This window comes from Trematomus bernacchii, unplaced genomic scaffold (genome assembly GCF_902827165.1).
Source record: "Trematomus bernacchii unplaced genomic scaffold, fTreBer1.1, whole genome shotgun sequence".
Taxonomy (NCBI): Eukaryota; Metazoa; Chordata; class Actinopteri; order Perciformes; family Nototheniidae; genus Trematomus; species Trematomus bernacchii.
The window spans coordinates 2655964-2676729 of record NW_022987839.1 but is presented as its reverse complement, the minus strand read 5'-3'; the positions used below and the strand labels follow the sequence as shown (position 1 = coordinate 2676729).

The 20766-nt window shown below is 41.4% G+C and overlaps 1 protein-coding gene across 2 annotated transcripts in view; it reads left to right on the top strand.

Moving 5' to 3' along the window:
- gnal (guanine nucleotide binding protein (G protein), alpha activating activity polypeptide, olfactory type) overlaps positions 1-20766 on the top strand; it is a 48054-nt gene that overhangs the window by 9824 nt on the left and 17464 nt on the right. The window contains exons 1-5 of one of the 2 annotated variants that reach the window (XM_034153079.1): positions 628-1415; positions 1623-1695; positions 2462-2516; positions 2684-2803; positions 12783-12880. In XM_034153079.1, the coding sequence (XP_034008970.1) occupies positions 1277-1415; positions 1623-1695; positions 2462-2516; positions 2684-2803; positions 12783-12880 (485 nt within the window). In that variant the 5' untranslated portion in view covers positions 628-1276. Of the gene's footprint in view, positions 1-627; positions 1416-1622; positions 1696-2461; positions 2517-2683; positions 2804-12782; positions 12881-20766 lie in introns of those variants that run through there. The other variant, XM_034153078.1, reaches the window with a different exon arrangement.

The following is a 20766-nucleotide window of genomic DNA, read 5'->3' as shown; positions in this document are numbered from 1 at the left end:
AAATCCATGAAAATTGTACCTAAGTACAGCACTTGATTAAATGCACTTAGTTACTTCACACCACTGTGCCCAACAGTTTTATCTACATTATGCCACATTGGTGTTATTTCACTTTAAGTAAATGATCCGAGTACTTCATCAAATACGTACGAGTAGTCCTCATTCTCTCACTGACCACAATGATGGCCCCCAGGCCTGTAATGTATAAAGAGAAAGAACATTCACATTTGTACTTCAGTAAGTAAAGTTGTAAATGTACTTAATTACAAGTAAACACAAGTCCCTGGAAAGTGTACAGTACTTGAGTAAATGTACTTAGTTACTTTACACAACAGAAGGTTTTGTTTGTTTTGTTTTAGTTGTATCTACATTATTGCACATTGAAGTTGTTTCACTTTAAGTAAATGATCCGAGTACTTCCTCAAACACGTACGAGTAGTCCTCATTCTCTCAAGGACTACAATGATGGCCCCCAGGCCTGTAATGTGTAAACTACAGATAGGTAAAGCCCAGTGCACACACACACTGTAAATGGGTTGCCAGTTTGGGTCAGGGCCACCTCACTGACTGGAAGCCAACAAGAAGAAGAAGAAGAGACCCAGCCCCTCTGTTAAACCAGCACACAGACAGAGGCGTCCGGGTTTCCACCTCCACCCCCTTTGCCGTTTAGTTTGATAGCAGAATAGCGACGGACTAAATCGGGAATGGCTCCTCTCCCTTTTTTCACACAAGTTATAAAATGCTATATCAGTACGGGTTGTTAATGTTACAGTTTAACGCTGTTAGTTTGTTTTCCACCTCCACCACCACCACGGTCCACGGCTACTTCCTGGAGCCACAGAGAGAGGCAGTGCTGAGTTAAAGAGACAGATAGAAATTCAGATAGAAAAAAAACACTGAGAGAAGAGAGGGGTTGGAGAGACGCGATAGGAACAGTTGACTGGATTCCCAGAAATTGAGAAACCCTCTCTCTTCTTTATTTATATGTATTTTTGATATTTCTTTGTAAAAACCGAGCCATTAATGTCCGTCGGTTTGTACACTGACACACGGTTTGGATGACGGTTGGCTGCGGCTAAAAGCGGAATTGTAACGGGGGAACATATTCCTCTCCCCTTACGACGGAGACGACTCGCAGAGATTTTTTTTTTCCTTTTTTTATTTTACAGTATTGCTATTTTTAAACCGCAGAATCAACCCGGGTGTTATTTTATATTTTTTTATATATAATTTTTTTTTTACGATTCCACAAGGAAGGGGGTTAGGGCGACGGAAGATGGGTTGTTTGGGCAACAGCAAGACTGAAGATCAACGCATCGACGAAAAGGCACAACGAGAGGCGAATAAAAAGATAGAAAAACAGTTGCAAAAGGAAAGACAAGCGTATAAAGCCACACACAGGCTCTTATTACTGGGTAAGGTTGATGGCTATCTGAAAGCTAATCCCTTTTCGTTTACCGAACACGTAGCCCCATTTGACAGCGCTTGCAATAATAATATGTCATGGGGGTGGATATTGATGGAAGGCTTCATTTCCAAAAAACATGTATGTGTTTTAACGATAACCCGGATGTCCCCTGTTCGTGGTTGGTGATATTTTCATGTGTTTCTTTGGTCGAAAGGTGCGGGAGAGTCCGGAAAAAGCACCATTGTGAAGCAGATGAGGATTCTACACGTCAACGGCTTCAACGCGGAGTGAGTGCTTTCTTTTTTAATATAACATAGCGACATTAACGCCTTAAAAAAACATATTAATGCTTATGGCTTCCCTCCTAATGAATAACACTGTGGAGGCCTGTGAATGGATTTTCCCCAGGCACTGCAGCGCCTGTTGGGCCCAGTATCCCATGCAAAGCAGCTAATATCTTTCCCCCCTCCTCTCTCTGTCTCTCTGCCTTTTCCTCCTTTTTTTCGTGTACATGTACAGTTATCATACATATGTGATGATCTCAGTGTCACACAGATGCCAAATAATTCACCGTTTCCTGTTTCATGTAAGAGAGGGTGAAAGGTTGTGATCGACACAGGCCTATTGATGATTTGTTTTGCTGCAAGGCCTTGCATGGCATTGATCTTACCAGTGGTCTTTTTTAAACAGGCCTAGTACATGTCAAGAGTCCTGTAACTGTATGAAAGCCCACTGTATATGTAACATGGAGGCTGGATTTTAAGAGGACAGGAGGCATTATCTAGCATTTTTTTAAGATACAAAAAATGAAGACAATCATAACTACAACACCTCATATTCCATTACTTTAGCATTTTACTGAACACCATGCTGTATTTCCTTGTTACCTGGTGCATAGTCCAAGCTTGGACACCTGTAATGTATGTATACATGTTATAAGAATACAGTCAACCCCTATTCTTATTTATTACTAGCTTGATTCATCTTTTGTGGTCTGCTTTGGTTGATGTTTTCGTAACTCCTTCCCTGCACATCTACTCTCTCCCCATGCAGAGAAAAGAAACAGAAAATCCAAGATATTCGGAAAAACGTGAAGGATGCCATAGTGGTAAGTTTGATCTGTATCACTTCCCGAATGGGGTCAACGTCTCTGTTGTTACATCAACTGCAATCACATTGTACTGATTATTATTATACAGGCCTTTTTTCATGTATTCACCCCTCTTAATGCTTTTTTGTTTGTTTGTTTTCTCCCATAACTTCTGCTTTGACTAGACTATAGTGTCTGCGATGAGCACTTTAATACCCCCTGTCCCGCTAGCCAACCCAGAGGACCAATTCAGAATCGAATACATCAAAAGCATAGCACCCCTCTCCGACTTTGACTACTCGCAGGTAAGACGTTCATCAAGTTTGTTTGCAGATGTGGATATGAGTGGTAGTACATATGTGCTTATTTTGTCTTTATTAATGTGAATTTGTGTTTGTGTGGGTGTTGGATGATGTGTGACCAGAGCGTTTTTGTTTTACGTCAAACAATGTAGATCTTGCTGATAGAGCTCAATGATGGCAGATGCAATTTTCCTATAACAGACCTAATGTTGCCTCTATTCTTTAATTTATTCCTTTTATGATGTTGTGGGCTCTTTTTTTTTTTTTAAATCAACAAATCAGAGGGCATTGTTTTTTTCTCCTGGGAGTTATATGGTTTTAAATGGAAATGAAAACGTACTTGTATGAATCAGCAGTTAGTTGATTTAAGTGCTTGTCAAAGGTTTGATCGCCTTTTGTAGCCGGAGCAGATGTTCTGTATGGATGTGGAGGCGAGTTAGAGCACATGGGATTCTTTTCAGTATGGGATCAGGCATTCGATAGTGCGAGGTCATGTGCTGGAAATGTAGGTGATGTTTTACATAATTTTGAAAGTCTTCCTTGTTTGAAAACAGCTGTGTAGCATTGCAAAACAGGAATGACCGAGCTGTAGATACACTATTTGAAGACTGACTTTTGTATTTATTTGTTGTTAAAACAGTTGGCCTTCTATGGGAACTATTAACACGTGATCATGTATTAATCAAGTACTGGGTTCGTCTCTTTTTGGAGTATTGATCTGAACTTTTGCTGTTGGTTGTATTGGAGTCGACAATGATCCCAGAGCAATTGCAAACACATTTGTTTTCTTTTAAAATACAAAATATTGTCCATTAGATCTGAAACTATTAGTTTATTCTTCCATAAGTCAATAATCAGGAACTATTTTGGAAACTTTTTGAGTAACTGTATGTCAAATATCCTGATTTCTAGCTTCTCCAGTTTGCGGATTTGTTGCATATTTTTGTTTTCAAATATTGTAAACAAAATATTTTCGGGTTTTGAAAATGGAAATGTATCAACATTTTTCAAATTTATTAATTCATTTTATTGAAAGCGAGTCATTTCAAGATGGAAGCTTCGGTTTTAAGACATTTTGATTTTAAGGAATAGGGATGATAACATTTGCTGCATCCTATATTATTTTCTTTGGGACAATATTGAGTAAAGTTTGGAGTTGTTGCAGATGAATACATATTACTTTTGCCACAATATGGAATATGACTTTTATAACTAGGCCTCAAAGTCGAGGTCATATTCAGGTTTATCCATACCATCCCTTCACTGCTTTGTCTTTAAAGTGGGTTAGTGTTTGCATTGCTATCTTACATCTTTGCATAATGTTTCCCTCTCAGCTACTTTATTTACATCACGAGAATATCCATTAAAAAGATTTGGTTGATAATTTCCTGACAGGGCCCACAGTGAGAGTGTTAACAGGGCAGCAGTGGATGCTGTGTGAGGGTCGGGCCATGGGGAGAGTTCCCAGGCCGGGCCAGGCCAAACGAACAACATGGCTCTGTTTGGAGTGTCTGTGCTTGTCATCAGTCTCAGGCTTCACTTGTGCCGTCAGTGTCACCACTACATTGTCACTTAGTGCCACCAGGCATGATACCCAATACAGCAGCGCGGGAACACGGCCAATCACTAAACCTGTGGCTTTCACCTGTTGGCGCCGCTGTGAAATGTGGAAGTATGTTTTACCCGGAAACTTTGTGAGAGATGATGTCATGGTGAACCAAGATCATTTATCTAACCGGCAAACCGTTTCTCATTGATAAGCATTATGTTCAATACATGGCAATAAGATGTAGTAATTGTTATAGCCGTGGATGGGAAACAGAAGAGGACAATATTCTATGACTTCCTACATTTCCCTGATTGACATGCTTTGTATATATTTCGATGGAAAGAGTGAGAGTGATAGATACATGACAATTGGGATACATGTTCATCACAGGATCCCAAAGCCAAAGTGGTTACATTCAAATGTGTCAAATAAAAAGTTAAATAAAGTTTTTGCTTCAAAAGTTACTCAGAATTATATAGGTTATTGAATTATTCTTCTCTCAATCGACTCATCAACTAATCGTTTGCTTCTAGTTTTGACAGCACAATCACAATAACTTTGTCATATGACATACGTTACTTAGACCATATCAAAGTGTTGCTAAAATGCTTGACTGCATATGACCATGGAGATGAGTCACTCGACTAACTTTTTATTGGCTGCAACTTTTCCTTAAAAACCTTTTCTTTTTAAGAAGGTTTTCTGAAACCAACTAATCTCTGAATTTTAAATTCTTCGGACACTTTAGGTCATTCAAACAATCCTTTAATTGTTAATCCCAAATCTCTGCTATGTTCAGTGCCTTCTTTCATGAAGGCTTGACTCAACCTTATCATTTATTGACATGTTTTTGCGGTATCAATTGAACAAATATAGTTGTTTATCAAATTATATAACTTTATTGGGCATTATAAGTTGATGTGATAGCATAATTAGGGGCGGGCTCTGTCTGGCTAGTCAAATAGGAAGGCGACTAGCATCAGAACTATAGCTGCCGGCCCCTGAGTCATGAGTCTTGTAAAGGTGCTGTAGGTGGAGAAGATGGTGTCTCTTCTATGTGATCATGTATTGGATTTCTTCCTGTATGATTATAGTTTGTTGGTGTACTCCCATGGAATATAGTCACATGACAAGATAGATCATTAATATTAATGCCTCCATACAACAAAATAGGCCTGGAAGTGTTAGCTACATTTCCAAAAGTTTTTAGTAGAGTAGATTTTCCTTTGCATTTTTCTTTATGACTTGTATGTTTTTTAAGACAACCATTTCCCCTTTGACTTCTTATGTAAACCGCATGGCTTAGCTTTGCTTGTCTGTACTCTCATCAAAGCATCCTTTTCTTTTTGTAAAATATTTCCCTGCAGTAACTTGGGATAACAGTGGGCCTATGGAAAAATAAAGCACCAACACAAACGGTTGTCTATGCAAATGGAAACAAATGTCACTGTGGTAGCTATGCTAGCCACCCGACGGTGTCTGTCGACTGAAGTGGAGCAAATTCAAATGAGCCCCTGTTTTCACACAATGTAGCTTTCCCTCCGTCGGACATGTTAAAGCCTACATGTACTGTAAGCCTTTCCTTTTAATGCTAAAACAAGCAAGTCACTAACTATTGAGTTAACATTTTAGACCTGTTCATGGTATTTAGATACACTCATCAAAAATACAAGGATTAAGTCCACACAAGTTGTTTTTAAGGGCTTATTAATCAAGATAAGAATTACAGTATGTTGTGGAAGGTGAACTTCATATTATGTTCAGCAAGATCCCCAAAATACTGATCTATTTTTGTGTTACGATTCAGAATAACTGCACCAATGAATGGTGTAAAATGTACACCATGGCTAAATGTGTGCACACCAGCAACTGTCAGTGAGTTTGTACCTTTTATTCAATGTTGGCCTCTAAACTCTGATGACAGTTTGCCATCCAATTTCTATTTCTATTGAACGTGACCTGCTTTTGCTGCTTGTGTTCCTCACTACAGCCGTACAGGGGTTACACGTCTATAGCATTGCCTCGTCGTTAGCTTCTTGGTGATTTCTTTATGATGAACAGCTTCAGTTCAGGAAGTGTGTTCTTTCCTCAAATGTATTACCTGAAGATCAGCAATGTGGGGCCAAAGGGTGGCATGTAGGGCTGCTCCATTTCTTGGTACCATGTTATGAAAGATGAACAGTGTCAAAACAGTCGCTCTCTCATTGGCTTTGACTTTTTTTTTTTTAATATAGCTACATTCTCTGTACTCTTTTTCTTTTTATGACTGAGGTAACCCATGAAAGTCAGATCTCTCTCTGTTCTGGGTGACCATTATCTAAACAGATATTCCTTTCAGATCCAATACATGCAGTGTTGATGGTTTACTGAGCAGCTAGCTGTTTATATGTCTGGCTGTGTATGGAGGGATTTGAGATTAGTGGCTGTACATTTTGCTCTAAGACCAAAGGTCTCTTCAAAACTTTACCCAAAGGAATTTGAGTGTCCCCTCGCGACGGAAGATGCAAGCCATTTGCTCCACAACTTTTGTTTTGCTAAGTCAAATCAGATTCAGGCCATTTTGTTCCCTGTGTCAGCCTGTCCTATATGATTCAAGTGAAATATTACATCACACACTTGATTAACATTAGGCTGAAGTAAGAATGTGTCCAAGCGGCAGAGCCACCAGAGAATCAGCATCTGGTGATGGAGGGGAGTGGACTGGGAAGAGCACAGGAAAGAGTTAAAAAAGCTTGTGTTAAAGCAAATTCCCTCCTGGTCTCTTTCCGTGTTATCAGTTCCTCTGTAGGGCACTGCAGCACACACTGCATTTATTCAAAGGCCCAGTGTCACACGCCTCTGTGGAAAAGAGCCCTGAGGACCATACTCTGCTTCCCCCCCCCCCCCCCCCCCCCCCCCCCCCCCCCCCCCCTCTGCCCCTTCCACCCTCTAACCCTCGTCCTCCCTCTATCCAGTCCCAACGCTTCCTAGCTTTGTCGGGGCCTTCTTTTAGGTTTTGAAGCCTCTCCACGTCTTCCAGGGTAAAACAAATTGTCGAGACCTGCAGAACCAATAGCAGAAGAATGTAATCAGCGCTGTGAATCTTATTGATATTAGTTGAGGTGAAAGTTTGACTGTAACAGACGTGGAAGCAAATACAGGCGAGAGAGCAAACATGGCCCCATTTTCTTTGATAATCACAAGTTTGGTGTGTACAAAACTTAAATTAAACGGATGGAGGGTTAATGTGTCACACTTGAATGTACACCCTTAACATGATAGCATCCATGTTACGGTTATTCTTGACTTTTTGCCTGAAGCGTGAGCCTATATTCATCTGTAACAAATAAAAGTAAACAATTATTAACGTCTCTTTCTCTGTGAGACTTCAGTGGATTTCCTCCATGTCGAAGTTAATCACCGGATCTGCCGAGAGGAGATCTCCCCGAGCATGTGATCATTTATCAGGCTCCTTCTCCATCGCTCTCTCTGGTTCGGGGCTACTTTCACCCTCTCCCCAGTCAGAGCGAGGAGTGCAGAGAGTCATGTGGTGGTTCCAGGCTAGAGGAGGAGCCCATCGGAAAGACATGTGCACAGTAGCAGGCGACGAGGGATATTAGCCCAATCATCTTTGTTTAGGGCATACAGAGAGTCCTGGGAAATGTTTTAAAGTCATTGATAAGACGAGCTCCCCTCATAAAGCTCCCACTGAGACGTGTGTTACAGCATCATGTAGCCTTTGGATGGAGTTTGCACGGCTGGATTGGCGAAGCTCTATTTGTATATTTTAGGAGATTTGATTTACGGTTTCTCAAATGTTAGCTGAATGTGAGCACAATTAAGTTATGACTTCATAGTGTACCACCTTTGTTGCTTTAGGTTACAGTTCAGAGAGGAGACCTTGTGATCAGAAAGTCATGAGTTGAAATTCAGGAACTGTTGGATCTATCGAGGAAGTGAATGAGAACTCATACCACCTCCCTCTGTCTCTATGAGCAGTGGCAGAGTAATTAATAGCAAGTATTCAAGTTACTGCATTCAGTGTTAATAGTTTTTCTTGAACTTTTTTGAAACATTAGATCAAAAAGTATCTCATTTGTGCAGATATATAAGGCAGGGCTGCATTCAAACACTTTTTAGAGTGACCTTATTAGAAGGATGTTACTTTAAGTTTAATGTGTATCTATTTTCCTAAGAAAGGCAATATGTAAGAAGCTGTTCAAATTAAGAAAAAGTGGCCAGCAGTTTGAAGAGCATTCATCTGACCAATTGTAACTTAGTTACTCTAGTCTTCACAAGTGCTGGTTTGTACTCAGCACAAACACAGAAATGTGAAAATGTGTGATTTTAGGGAGACTCACGTACTGGATCTATTTCTTGATAAACACCAGTGTATTTATCCTCTTACTTCCTTGTTCAGAGTCTCTGGCTGCACATTGCTGGATTGGTTCTGTAAGCTTATGTTGTTGTGTAGTTACATTTAGAGATTAGATGGTATTGAAACAAACATGGCAAACTTTTTTTGACAACACTGTTCTGGACTGTTGTTCACCTTCAAAAATATTTACAGCATTTGTTGGTAGTTGTATTTTTTTCACGTCAGATATAGTCAGGCTACATGTTTCTTCCTGCTTCCACTCTGTATGCTATGCTAAGCTAAGCTAATCATATTACTACTCCAGCTACATGTGTATAGTACAAGCGGTGTAATGAATGTCACTTTATTTTCACTCTCTATCACTCCATCCAAAACAAAATCCTCAATTTGAATAAAGGGATTTTACTGATTAATTGCGATCTTTTTGATTGAAATCAACTTCCTACAATGAATACAGCTCGTAGGTGCTTGCCTCTTTTTGTGTGCGACAAACACCAAGAGCAAATGTTAAATGTTGTTTTTTAAATGCAACACTCCGATATAAATATATGAATTGAAGCACAATATATTTAGTTAGATAAGAACATGTTGTGATTTTTGCAAATGAATACATCTATTTTTGTTTTATACATTTTGACTTGAAACGCTCTGAAGCTTTTGGAAATGTTTGGATCAGAAGAGCCAGAAACAATCCTACAAGTAGAATTTTCAAAGATTATAATATTCAATGATTAGGTTAGCCCAGGGGTCTCCAACACGTCAATCGCGAGCTACCGGTATCTCGCAAGCCCTCAATAAGTAGCTCGTCAAGCAAACCCAAAATGTAAAAAATACACAAAACAAAAAAAAGGAAATGTAATTAAAAGAATCTACCCTATGCATAAACGAAACCTCAATCATAGCGAACTCTATCTACTTACTACAACTCTATATCTATCTAACACCCCTCCTCCCCCCACAATGAATATCGACCAATCACGTTCTTGCTTGATTTGCGGGACCAGCGTTGCAGTCGGGAAGAAAAGCAATGTGGAGCGGGACCTCACCGCTTCATAAGGAGTTTGACCTTTCCTTCAGGCAGAATCTACACATCAGCCCCATTGAACAGCCTAGTCGTGCCAGCCTATACAGCACATGAGGGGCAGAGCTTTACTGTGTGTGTGCTGCAACTTGCATATATATTTATTGCACTTGACGCACACACACGCATGGCGTAATTTCCACTGGGGACAGGGGGGACATGTCCCCCCCACTTTTCAAAATCCTGTTTGTGTCCCCCCACTTTACAAATATGTTTATTATTATTTTTTAATGCAAGCCGTCATCGCCACGGAGGAGCACACAGCCTCTGTGAGCGAGCGAGACAGAGAGAGAGAGAGAGAGAGCTAGGGAGGGAGGCAGGGAGAGCTAGAGAGAGCTAGAGAGAGCTAGAGAGAGCACACCTTTATCTATTTAATATAGTTGTAAAAAATAAAGTAAGAAATCATTCCAATGTGTACTATAGGACAGCAAAAAAAAAAAAACTGTTTAAAAGGGGAGTGATTAGTAAAATATGCATAAATAAAAAGAAAGAATGCTAACTAGGTAACATAAGATAAGAATAATCAAGTTGAAATGTTTGTTATTGGTTGTGATCATATTCTAAAGATGTTTGGATTATTGAAAAGTATACAGCTCCCTTTCATCTGAGTGTTGAGAGCTGTATCCATCAATTCATGTTGTGCTCAAAGTGCTCCAGATTGATGCATTTCACTTCAACATTTAAAATAAATCTTCACGGGGCTGCATGCCCCCGGACCCCCCTAGAGGAGGTGAGGACCCCCCTAGAGGAGGTGAGGTCCACCCCCAAATAAAGCAGGTTAAAATAATTAAATTGAATACATGTTCTTTTAGTAAACACTGAAAACGGGTCCCACAGACCCAAACAGCACACAAAGGTTAAAGGTCAGCATATCATAATGTTAAAATGTGCTAAATATATACACTGCAAAAAACAAAAAAAAGAGGAGTAACAGTAGCTCACGACTTGTTTTATTTTTTGAAAGTAGCTCTCATCCTAAAAAAGGTTGGAGACCCCTGGTTTAGCCTAATCTTTATCTGCGACTGTGCAGATCTACAAGGCTTAGACAAAATACATAGACATGCAATAAAAGAAAAAGCAAAAAAGCCGCGCAGCATTCAAATGTTGATTTATTATTGGAATGTCAACTTTATGAATGACGCCTGTTGGTACAGACACGAACATCCTGTTAAGAAAACAAATAAGCATGTTTCCCAAAATGTGGATCCATGCCTTTAAGGAAATGCTAAAAGTGTTCGTATGCTATTCTAAAGATATTCTAATGCACTCGTTGCTCCTTATAATGAACGGCAGTCCTTGGCACCAAGTTGCTTTAGTTAAACGGCTCATTGACCAAACAGTGCAAGACAGTGGTTGTGCCGGGCAGATGTGTGTATGCACTGTATGTATGTGTGTGTGTATGCTCTGTATGTGTGTGTGTGTGTATGCTCTGTTTGTATGTGTGTGTGTATGCTCTGTATGTATGTGTGTCAGAGTTCCCGTTAGAATATTTTTTTGCCGGTCAACATGTCCGTTAAAGTTGAAATCTTCCGGACAAAATTAGATAAGTGCCGGTTAAAGGTCTTCTTTGTTATTTATTGAGCTTTAAAACAAATTGATATGATTCGACATTAAACAAACTAATTATAGTAGATTAACTACATTATTCAAAAGTGTACAGTAATTTACAAAAACGCGGGAATAATAAACGGAGCGCTCTCTCCTTCTCCTGACAGCCCGTCAGTATCATGCAGCTCGCGGATCCAGTAATGAGTGACCCGACAGTAAAACTAAACATATCTATAACTAGTTTAGGTAGTTTGAGAGGTAATTAAAATAGCTACGTGTGATTTTCTAACCTGAAGTGTGTTTTGCTCTGCTCGCCGCTGCAGGGGATCATGCAGAGCTGCGTGTCGACTCGTCAGCAGCAGCCGATCTCTCTCTCCTGTCAGATTAGACTTTACTCGCATTTATGTCCATATCGATCAGATCTAGCTAGTTCTAGCTAATGATATGACTACCTGCTTGTTAAAAGACACCTAAACAATAAGCGTCGCTATGCAACCGGATGAGGCCACAAAGTATAGCGCAGCATTATGCATTTGTTTACATGCCCACCGGAACCCCGAGGCATTACCAACAGATCAACGCACAATCAACCCATACAGGACATCTCTTTCTCCACATTAAGTGTTAGACATTAGAATTGACAATTTTTGTCTGTCACATACTCTTTTGTCTGTCACATACTATTCTTGTCTGTCACATAAGTGGCGCAACTGATGCGGTATTGCGCTAAGGGAAAATTATTTTGACCGGACATTTTGACCGGAGAGATTTAGATTTGCCGGACTTCAGCATATTTTACCGGTCATTGTCCGGTAATTACCGGCTAACGGGAACTCTGATGTGTGTGTGTATGCTCTGTTTGTATTGTGTGCAACTGAGAGCTGTTGTTGAAAAACTGTAAGACCATTTAGAAATCTTTGTATAAATGCACTAGCAAACCATTCTGTGACTTTTCGTTATAGAGCTTCTCAGTTTTCATGGCAGCACGAGTTTCACCCACTTTAAGTCACATTTTAAACAACAAGTTCAGATTTTCAAATGTCTGCACACTAGTTAATCGTAGGTTACTCATCACAAGATATACTTAACTGTATGCACCAACATTTCTAAAATACATAGTCTGCTTAGTGGGCATGGATATGGCCTTTGTTAGCAGGTCTAAATGAACTTCCTTAAAATTATATTTTAACACTCTTGAAGGGATCATGTTAAAATGTCTTTGCATAAATAAAAGTGGGCTTTACGTGTAAAGCACAAGGACTTAGATTAGCTCACAGAGGAAGACGTTCATAACTTTAGACTAAGATCGTGCATTCTGCTTGAACCATATAATGCATGTATGAATGAATTGAAATCTGCTGACCTTCCCATCAAGACATAGTACGTTAATTTTGTTGTCATTTGTAAATGTCTGATCCTTAACGCTTTTTTCTTTTTCTTTCCTCAGGAGTTCTTTGATCACGCAAAGAAGCTGTGGGACGACGAAGGAGTGAAGGCATGCTTTGAGAGGTCCAATGAGTACCAGCTCATCGACTGTGCACAATAGTGAGTTCAAACACTTTAAGACATTTTGTGGTGTGATCTGGAGCTTACGATACTTGCAGGTTTGTATGTAACTAGATGCATTGTTTAATCAGTTACTAGTAGAGCTATTATAGTAAGAACAAGACGCATTAGCTGTTCTTGTTGTGTTTTTTGTCCACATCCCTTCCTCTCTGTATCATGTTTGAGGTAAGCGCTCTGCGGTGTGTGTGCTGGTGTCATGTCATATATGAATATGGCTGATATATGTTTACTCTGGGTGTGGCAAGACAAGCGGCAGTTGAATATGTCCTTTGGAAAATGATACTTATATCGTCTCATGTCAGCGTGTTGACATCTCACCATGGCAATATGCAAAGCCTGGCCAGGCCTGAATTAAAATGCCCAGCTGTTGCATTTGGAATTGTTTGGATGTAATATTTGTCTGTAACCCCAAGTTAATATGTAATAATGCTGCATTTAAATTTGGGAATGTAATGTTGGTGATTGTGTACTTGGTAAAATACTAATTTTAAGGGACCAATGGGCTTCAGAAATGCTATGATTTTTGGTATCAATCTGTGTAGTTAATCCAATTGCACTCTGAAAACTGCAGTGTGTCAAGGCGCAGAAACTGATGCTTCTTTGCACGGTGCCCCATATTGTTTGGGAGGCTCCCACTTTACCTTGGGCCACCATAGGGTGCTAGTCGCACACAGTGGAGGGCCCCTGTCTTGCCTGTAAAAGGAAGTTTGGATATGCAAAGTGACTCACTGATTACAGTGTTCTCCTTCTGCTTCCTCTCTGACTCACCTCTGGATTCACATGTAAATATGAGGACATGTTCATGGTACAGACTCTGGAGTGCAGCCCACTGGAAGTTGTCCCCTCCCGTCCCAAAGGTTGGCTTCCCTTTATCTCTCAGGGTTCAGTCGAAGTCACACTTTATCAGTGGCTGGAGATATTGTGTTGTTGTCAGCGATCTGTGTGAGCCTGCCGCGGTACATGGATGTAGAGCTGAAATGTTTTAAAGATGGTAGAGCACGTAGACAAACAGTCTCTGTACTCTCTTCCTGAATATCTTCCGTTCCTTGAACATAAATTTGACTTCGGGTCAAGTCTTCCCCTGGTTGCCCTGCCTGAAAGCAGCTTCCATAGAAAGGAGAGAGATAGTCAGGTGATGGTTGGAGAGTCACATGAATCTGTAAGGTGGAGCTGTTACAGTCCAAGGCCTGTGTTTGTCTTTGCTGCTCTGAGTCAGTATGTGTCTGTGTGCAGTACGACTGAACAATATTATATAAAAAAAGCATCTTGTGTTTATTTTAGTCAATATTCCAGTATCATGTAATATCATCAACATTTAAAATCTACTTTCTTAATCATTTTGTTACAACTCTGAACATGAGGTGGCCCTCTTTATGTTGTTGTTATTCTGTTTTGTTTTTTCAACACTGAAACCATTGAGCCTTGCTTCTAGCACAGACAGCTGTAAGTTGAAATGGACAGTAAGCATTAACAGAGTGAATGAAATACATTTTAAGACATACAGTATGTTAAAAGTGTCTTGTATGCGACTGTTCTTGTGTTGGAGTGCATTTACTGGTTTTGAACTAGGCTTTTTGTCCTTATGTTGTGAGTGGCTTTGCATTGTTGTGCATTAAAGTGATTATACATCTACTCTAAAACAACACAAATACAAAATGACTGATGCTTTATTAGTTATTCTAGGTCCCAGTTGCCTGTCCTCCGTGTTTCCAACCTCCTCCTCTTCAATATCATTCATTGTGATTGCTTCTCTCTCCTGCCCCCTTTTTTTGCTGTCCTCCTATCACGGCCTCTCTGGCTGTTACACTGCTGCTTCTGATTGGTTAACAGCTGGTGAGCAGTTGCATGTTTGGCCAATACATTTCCATCAAGCTAACACATTTATATTACTCGTGTCTAGAGGAGATAAAAATGATAATAAGTTACAGCTTTATGTGGTTAACTATACCGTTAAACACACTGTGATTTCAGTTAAGCTGTGGTTCATTTGTCTTGTAGTTCTGTTGTGGTGGCTCTTGTTTCATGTCAGAGGTGTTTGTGTTCTTCTCACTTTTCCTTGCATTTTCATTGATGTGAATTCACTTAACTGGAATGATCAGTTTTCACATTTGCAGATGATTTGGAAATCTCCGTGTTCAGTAGAAGCATCACAATATGCTCTATTGTCAGTGTGTTTGATTAATGTCTGGAATTTGTCAGGCTGCGTGGCCTCTCACTTACTTCCTCTCTGTTTTAACCTCAGCATGAACTATGTGGACGGAGGGCATTCATAGATACTCTGTCCTACATGGCAGCAGACCTGTCTATGTGTAAAGGCCTACACACACGTGCACACACACACACACACACACACACACACCTATTGTTGTTATGACCACCAAACTACAATAACTGTTCTCAGCGACTATCCTGGAAGTAGTGAAACGCTGGCAGACAGCTCCAGCAGCCAACTGGGTTGAAAGGAAGGGAGCAGCGGTCATAACTTTGGACTCGGGCTGTATTTAAACAAACTTTATACTGTTAGGAGAACGTCCGTTGTGTTGTTTTGGCTATTTCTCTAAGTTAAAGACTATAAGGGTCTGCCTGTTAGCTTGTCCTTTCTTCCTAGTGCTCGCTCCATTTGAACTTTGCACCGACCCGACCTGCTCTTAGATCCTTAGTCGTCCCAGGAAGCTTTTTCTGACCTCTATTTATTTAGATTTTTGTTATAGGCTATGTCTTTGATCACAGATGTCATAAGAGTGCTTTCTTTCACAGAGAGTAAATTAAAGAGGAAGTTGTCCGACATGTTTGTGGGTAGGAACAGATTGAAAGGCTGCAAGCTTGCATGCCTACAGTCAAACACACTAGATAAATGGTCGTAAAAAATCACCAAATAACTTCACAAGGGATTAAAGTATGGTTAGATTTATAGCTATAGATTTTGTGAAGGCAGATAATACTCTTGTGCCACCTCGTCTGTGTTGTCCTTCACAGACCTTGCTACACTGGCAGATATTTTTTCCAGCAGGCCTGGCCCATTGGACAGAGGCACAGGAAATAAGTATGGGCCGATGGCGAGCGCTTGTTATGCCAAAGAGCATGTCCATATCGATGCTTGTGGAATCCTGTCACCCATTGATCGGCCCTCTGCATTGCACATTTATACGTTTTAAGAGCACAGATATGTGTCTGCCAGTTGATTGATTACGAGCTATTTTCAGCGGCGGCAGGCTGGTTCCATTGCAATGCCTTGGATGTGTCAACGGCAAAATCAAACACTTTTTCACACGCAAATCTGAACTCCCAGGCGCCCTGCTCTTTTAAATGGTTGCTGTTGTGAGTGTTTGTTGCAGTCCCACAGCAAATATGACACAATGTATGACATGCTTCATACACTAAGGTATTTCATACTATAGGATGATTGTTATTGGGTGTTAGATGCTGTTTTGCCTGGTATGGAGCTCTTCCTGTGTCGGTGTGCTGGGCCAGAGGAGAGCTGCCCTGGATGGAGCTGGACTCTGAGAATGTAACTGCAGAAATGTTGCTCTGAAAGACAGCTGAGCGATACAGCTGGTTTATCCTGCAGTGAGAATGAGGCCTAGGACAGAGATGGCGCTGATGCTATGATAGGGACAGGAGGGTGCGCTATGAGGAAGTGGTATTGTATCCCCTATTTCTTGGAATAGCTTGAGTCAATGCATGCACATTGCATTGTGGTCATGGTACTTTACCAGAATGCTTTCAGTGTTTTGGCAGAGCTAACAGAGCTAACAGTGCTAACCTGAGGGGGAACCACAGGACGGCTGCTACATTTGTGCTACAATGTTGTGGGCCGGGAATGAGCGCAGTGCAGTGCATTAGCTAGCCACACACAGTACTAACATGCACTAACATGCACTAACATGCACACGCGGCCGGACCTGCTGTGTAAACAAAGCACAGAGAAGCTCGGATTACCACACACACAAGCCCAGGTAGACTTTACTCCTATACATCTTTACCTAGCCAATAGTCTTTTGCTACTAGGAGTGCGACTCACAAGTTTTACGGTATGATATTATATACATACTTTTTCATTGAAATAATTGATAAAGACCCGTTGATGGAGTTCTGGTTGCTGGTCAAAGCTGGTGAGCAACTTGTGAGTAAAGGAATAGCTGGTCCATCTAGAGTGAGGCTGGACTGTTGTTGTTGCTAGCTTCAGGGCTAACCCCCTTCACTTTTATCAGCAGGTGGCTAGCAAGACACTGGAGCTTGGCTTGAGTCTTGAGGAGTTGAAGCATTAATCTACTGACAAATTAACTGGACACAAAATAGCACCGCTAGCTAACAGCGATATGTATCAATGTTTTCCCATCGCATCGATGCTATTGTATCGTTGCTCATTGAATTGATGGATTAATATGGATATATGGATCATTGTACCCCCCTCCTGCTACTTTAATGTCTGAATATCAAATGAAGAACTTTAAAAAAAAAAGGGGCTGGGGTGTAGTGCTGGGGCTGGGGTGTTGTGCTGGGGCTGGGGTGTTGTGCTGGGGCTGGGGCTGGGGTGTAGTGCTGGGGCTGGGGTGTAGTGCTGAGGCTGGAGCTGGGGCTGGGGTGTAGTGCTGGTCACGGGACTCTGTCACCAGCCTGGGGGCCGCTGACACAGTCATCTGGGGCAGTAAAGTGCTAAGAATGGCCGGCATTGTCAGCCAGCCCCGGCCCCTGAAGGGCCTACAGAAACAGAGGGGCTACGCTTCGCAAACAGTGGATCTCCTCAATAAGGAGCCTCTTCTGTTCATGGAAGAGCCCGAGAGAGCGATATTTATACACCGGCTGCATGTCACTGCTGCTTTTTCCTGTCACCAATAAGTTGCTTCATTTCATAATGTTTTAGTGGCTTTGATGTTACTCAGTATAACACCAGCAGAAGAGGCTGATTCTGACAGGGCTCTTCTTACACGTTTGAATGTAATGACTTGTTTCACATTAGTTGTATTTTAAAAACATGGATTTCTTTATGCTTGGATGTTTGTCTCACTGCAGTCAGAGCATCATTTGAGATTTTGTTAAACCTTTGTGGTCTATATTGTGAAATGTATAGACCATATCTAAACAATCACTGTCTTAAGGGTTACATCTGAATAATCCATACACGTTAACATCTAGAGAGAAGAGGAGGTAAATAGATAAATAGGATTTTTTCAGTAGTTTAAAGAAAGAATAAAAACAACATAGAATTTGTTTGGTGTGTTTTATGCTTTGGTCCTGTTATATAAATGATGGATGATGATGTATATCTATATTTTGGTATCCTCATGTTATTGTTTGTTCAGGGCTGAAGCCACTTCCAGTAAACACATCTTTTAAAGATAGCCTCAAAGGTTTCAGTTCAATGTATTTCATCTCCCATATCTTTCTAGTAAATTGCTTCCTTTTTTTTTTCATCATAACTATGACTACACCAAACGCTTAATACATAAATACTGTCTTTATGTGAAGAATCATAAAGTGCCTTAATCCAGATTAACAAAAACCTTTGTGTCGCTTGCTAAAATCAGATGACCCTGCTGTCAGCTGACTGAGGAGGAATAATCAAAGAGGGCACTATGGAAGTGTGTGTGTGTGTGTGTGTGTGTGTGTGTGTGTGTGTGTGTGTGTGTGTGTGTGTGTGTGTGTGTGTGTGTGTGTGTGTGTGTGTGTGTGTGTGTGTGTGTGTGTGTGTGTGTGTGTGTGTGTGTGTGTGTGTGTGTGTTGTGTGTGTGTGTGATGTGTGTGTGTGTGTGTGTGTGTGTGTGTGTGTGTGTGTGTGTGTGTGTGTGTGTGTGTGGTGTGTGTGTGTGTGTGTGTGTGTAGTGTGTGTGTGTGTGTGTGTGTGTGTGTGTGTGTGTGTGGTGTGTGTGTGTGTGTGTGTGTGTGTGTGTGTGTGTGTGTGTGTGTGTGTGTGTGTGTGTGTGTGTGTGTGTGTGTGTGTGTGTGTGTGTGTGTGTGTGTGTGTGTGTGTGTGTGTGTGTGTGTGTGTGTGTGTGTGTGTGTGTTCTCTGAGGAAAAAGAAGGAGTGGTTTTGAGCTGAACCGTAGAATCTGATCTACTGGAAGCTCAGTGGGACTCCATCTACACAAACCACTGTCCTTAAGGTTGTTAGAGCCCCCTGTGGGACTCGTTCTCTCTCTTTCTCCCACTTTCCCTCATGCTCTCGCTCTCTCTCGGTCTATCTATCCAGTCCTCTCTTGAGGCCCGAAAGCGACAGCAGAGAGGATGTTGTAGAACACATGTTGTTCCCTATATGAAGCCATTTCCACAGTGTGTGTAAACCCAACGTTTAACGTCTGAAAACTAGTAATATGAATGGCTCTTTTCTGTGGTTGAAGTACCTTGAATGTTGTTTGAAGTTTTAAAGTTGTAGTTTTAAGAAAGCTCTCAGTCTGCCTGGGCATTTGGAAACAGTTAAGAGAGCCTAAAGCTGCCCAGCATAGCATGCTACATGTCACAAGATTAGCTACACTGCCACTGTGTTTTTATTTTGTTTCTAGAGACCAGAGGCTGTGACAGACTGTATTTAGTTCGTCTATGAGTTGGATCACATTTGAAAGCGGGCATTGCTCTATTAATACAAAAACGATACACATTTTTTGAAGATATTCAAATAAATGACAAAAATTGCCTTGATTCCTGTGAACATGTTGAGTCACTTTCATCTCAGTTAACATATCAAATTAGCAAATGTATGTCATCTTTAGTTTGTTTGTTTTAATTGTTAGTTTTGTCTCTCTGAATGTTTGATATGAGCAGTGCTGCAGAGAGAAATGGGAGTTTATGTTCCACTTAAAGAAGGGGAATTGTATCTATAAATAGATTTTTATTTTTGGGTTAAAATGTGCGTCCATTTTAAAGGACAGACAGAGACACAGAGCGAGGCTTGTGAATGGCGGATATCTGCGAGTCTGTTACTGTGTGCTGACTACAGACACGCATACAGTACACACACACATACCTTTCTCTCTCTCTCTCACACACACGCATATACACACCCTGCTGTTGACCAGGAGTGTAAAGGCACAGACTGCTGGAGGACAGCAGTGGCGCTGCAGGTTCCCTGCTCAGAGATTGTGGAATGGTCGTCCATACACCCCCCCCTCCTCCTCCTCCTCCTCTTCCTCCTCTCTCTCTCTCTCTCTCTCTCTCTCTCTCTCTCTCTCTCTCTCTCTCTCTCTCTCTCTCTCTCTCCTCTCTCTCTCCTCTCTCTTTCTCTCTCTCTCTTCACTGAGGCTCCCCCTCCTCTCTCTCCCCCCTCTGTCGCTCCCTTTTCTCCCCCTCCCCTTCCACCCCCCTTAGAGCTTATGTAAACTAGCTGTGGAGCCAGGGCAAGCTGAGGCTATTTTTAGCAGCAGCACTGCAGAGCAGAAACTGGCGGAGGGTCACGTGTGCGCAGCCGAATCAAAGGGAGTATCCCGGCAATGCGCTGTAAACAAAGGGAAGGTCAGTAGCAGAAGGTGAGACACAAAACGCCTCTGTGTTGGTTTTGTGTGCGAGAGTGTGTGTGTGTGAGAGGAACTACTCACCGCCCAGCCATACCTTCTCTCCTCTTAATGCCCTGACATAAAACAAATCATTGCGATTGTATGAATGCACCCATACGCTTTCCTGCTCCCTCTGTCTCCCCCTACTACACACAAACACACAGCTCAACCATTTCTGCCACTGCTAGAGACAGCGAGGGTGGGGGTGAATTGATCAAAGCAGGGTTTGACACGCGAGGAGACATTTTGCTGTCTAATCATGACAGGGGCTCCCAGCTCCACACTCTCCCTGTTGCTGCTGAGCCGGCCTATCACAGTGAGCAGCAGCAGCAGACTTGGAGCCGTGCAAAATCCATCAAAAAGCACATGACCACGTGT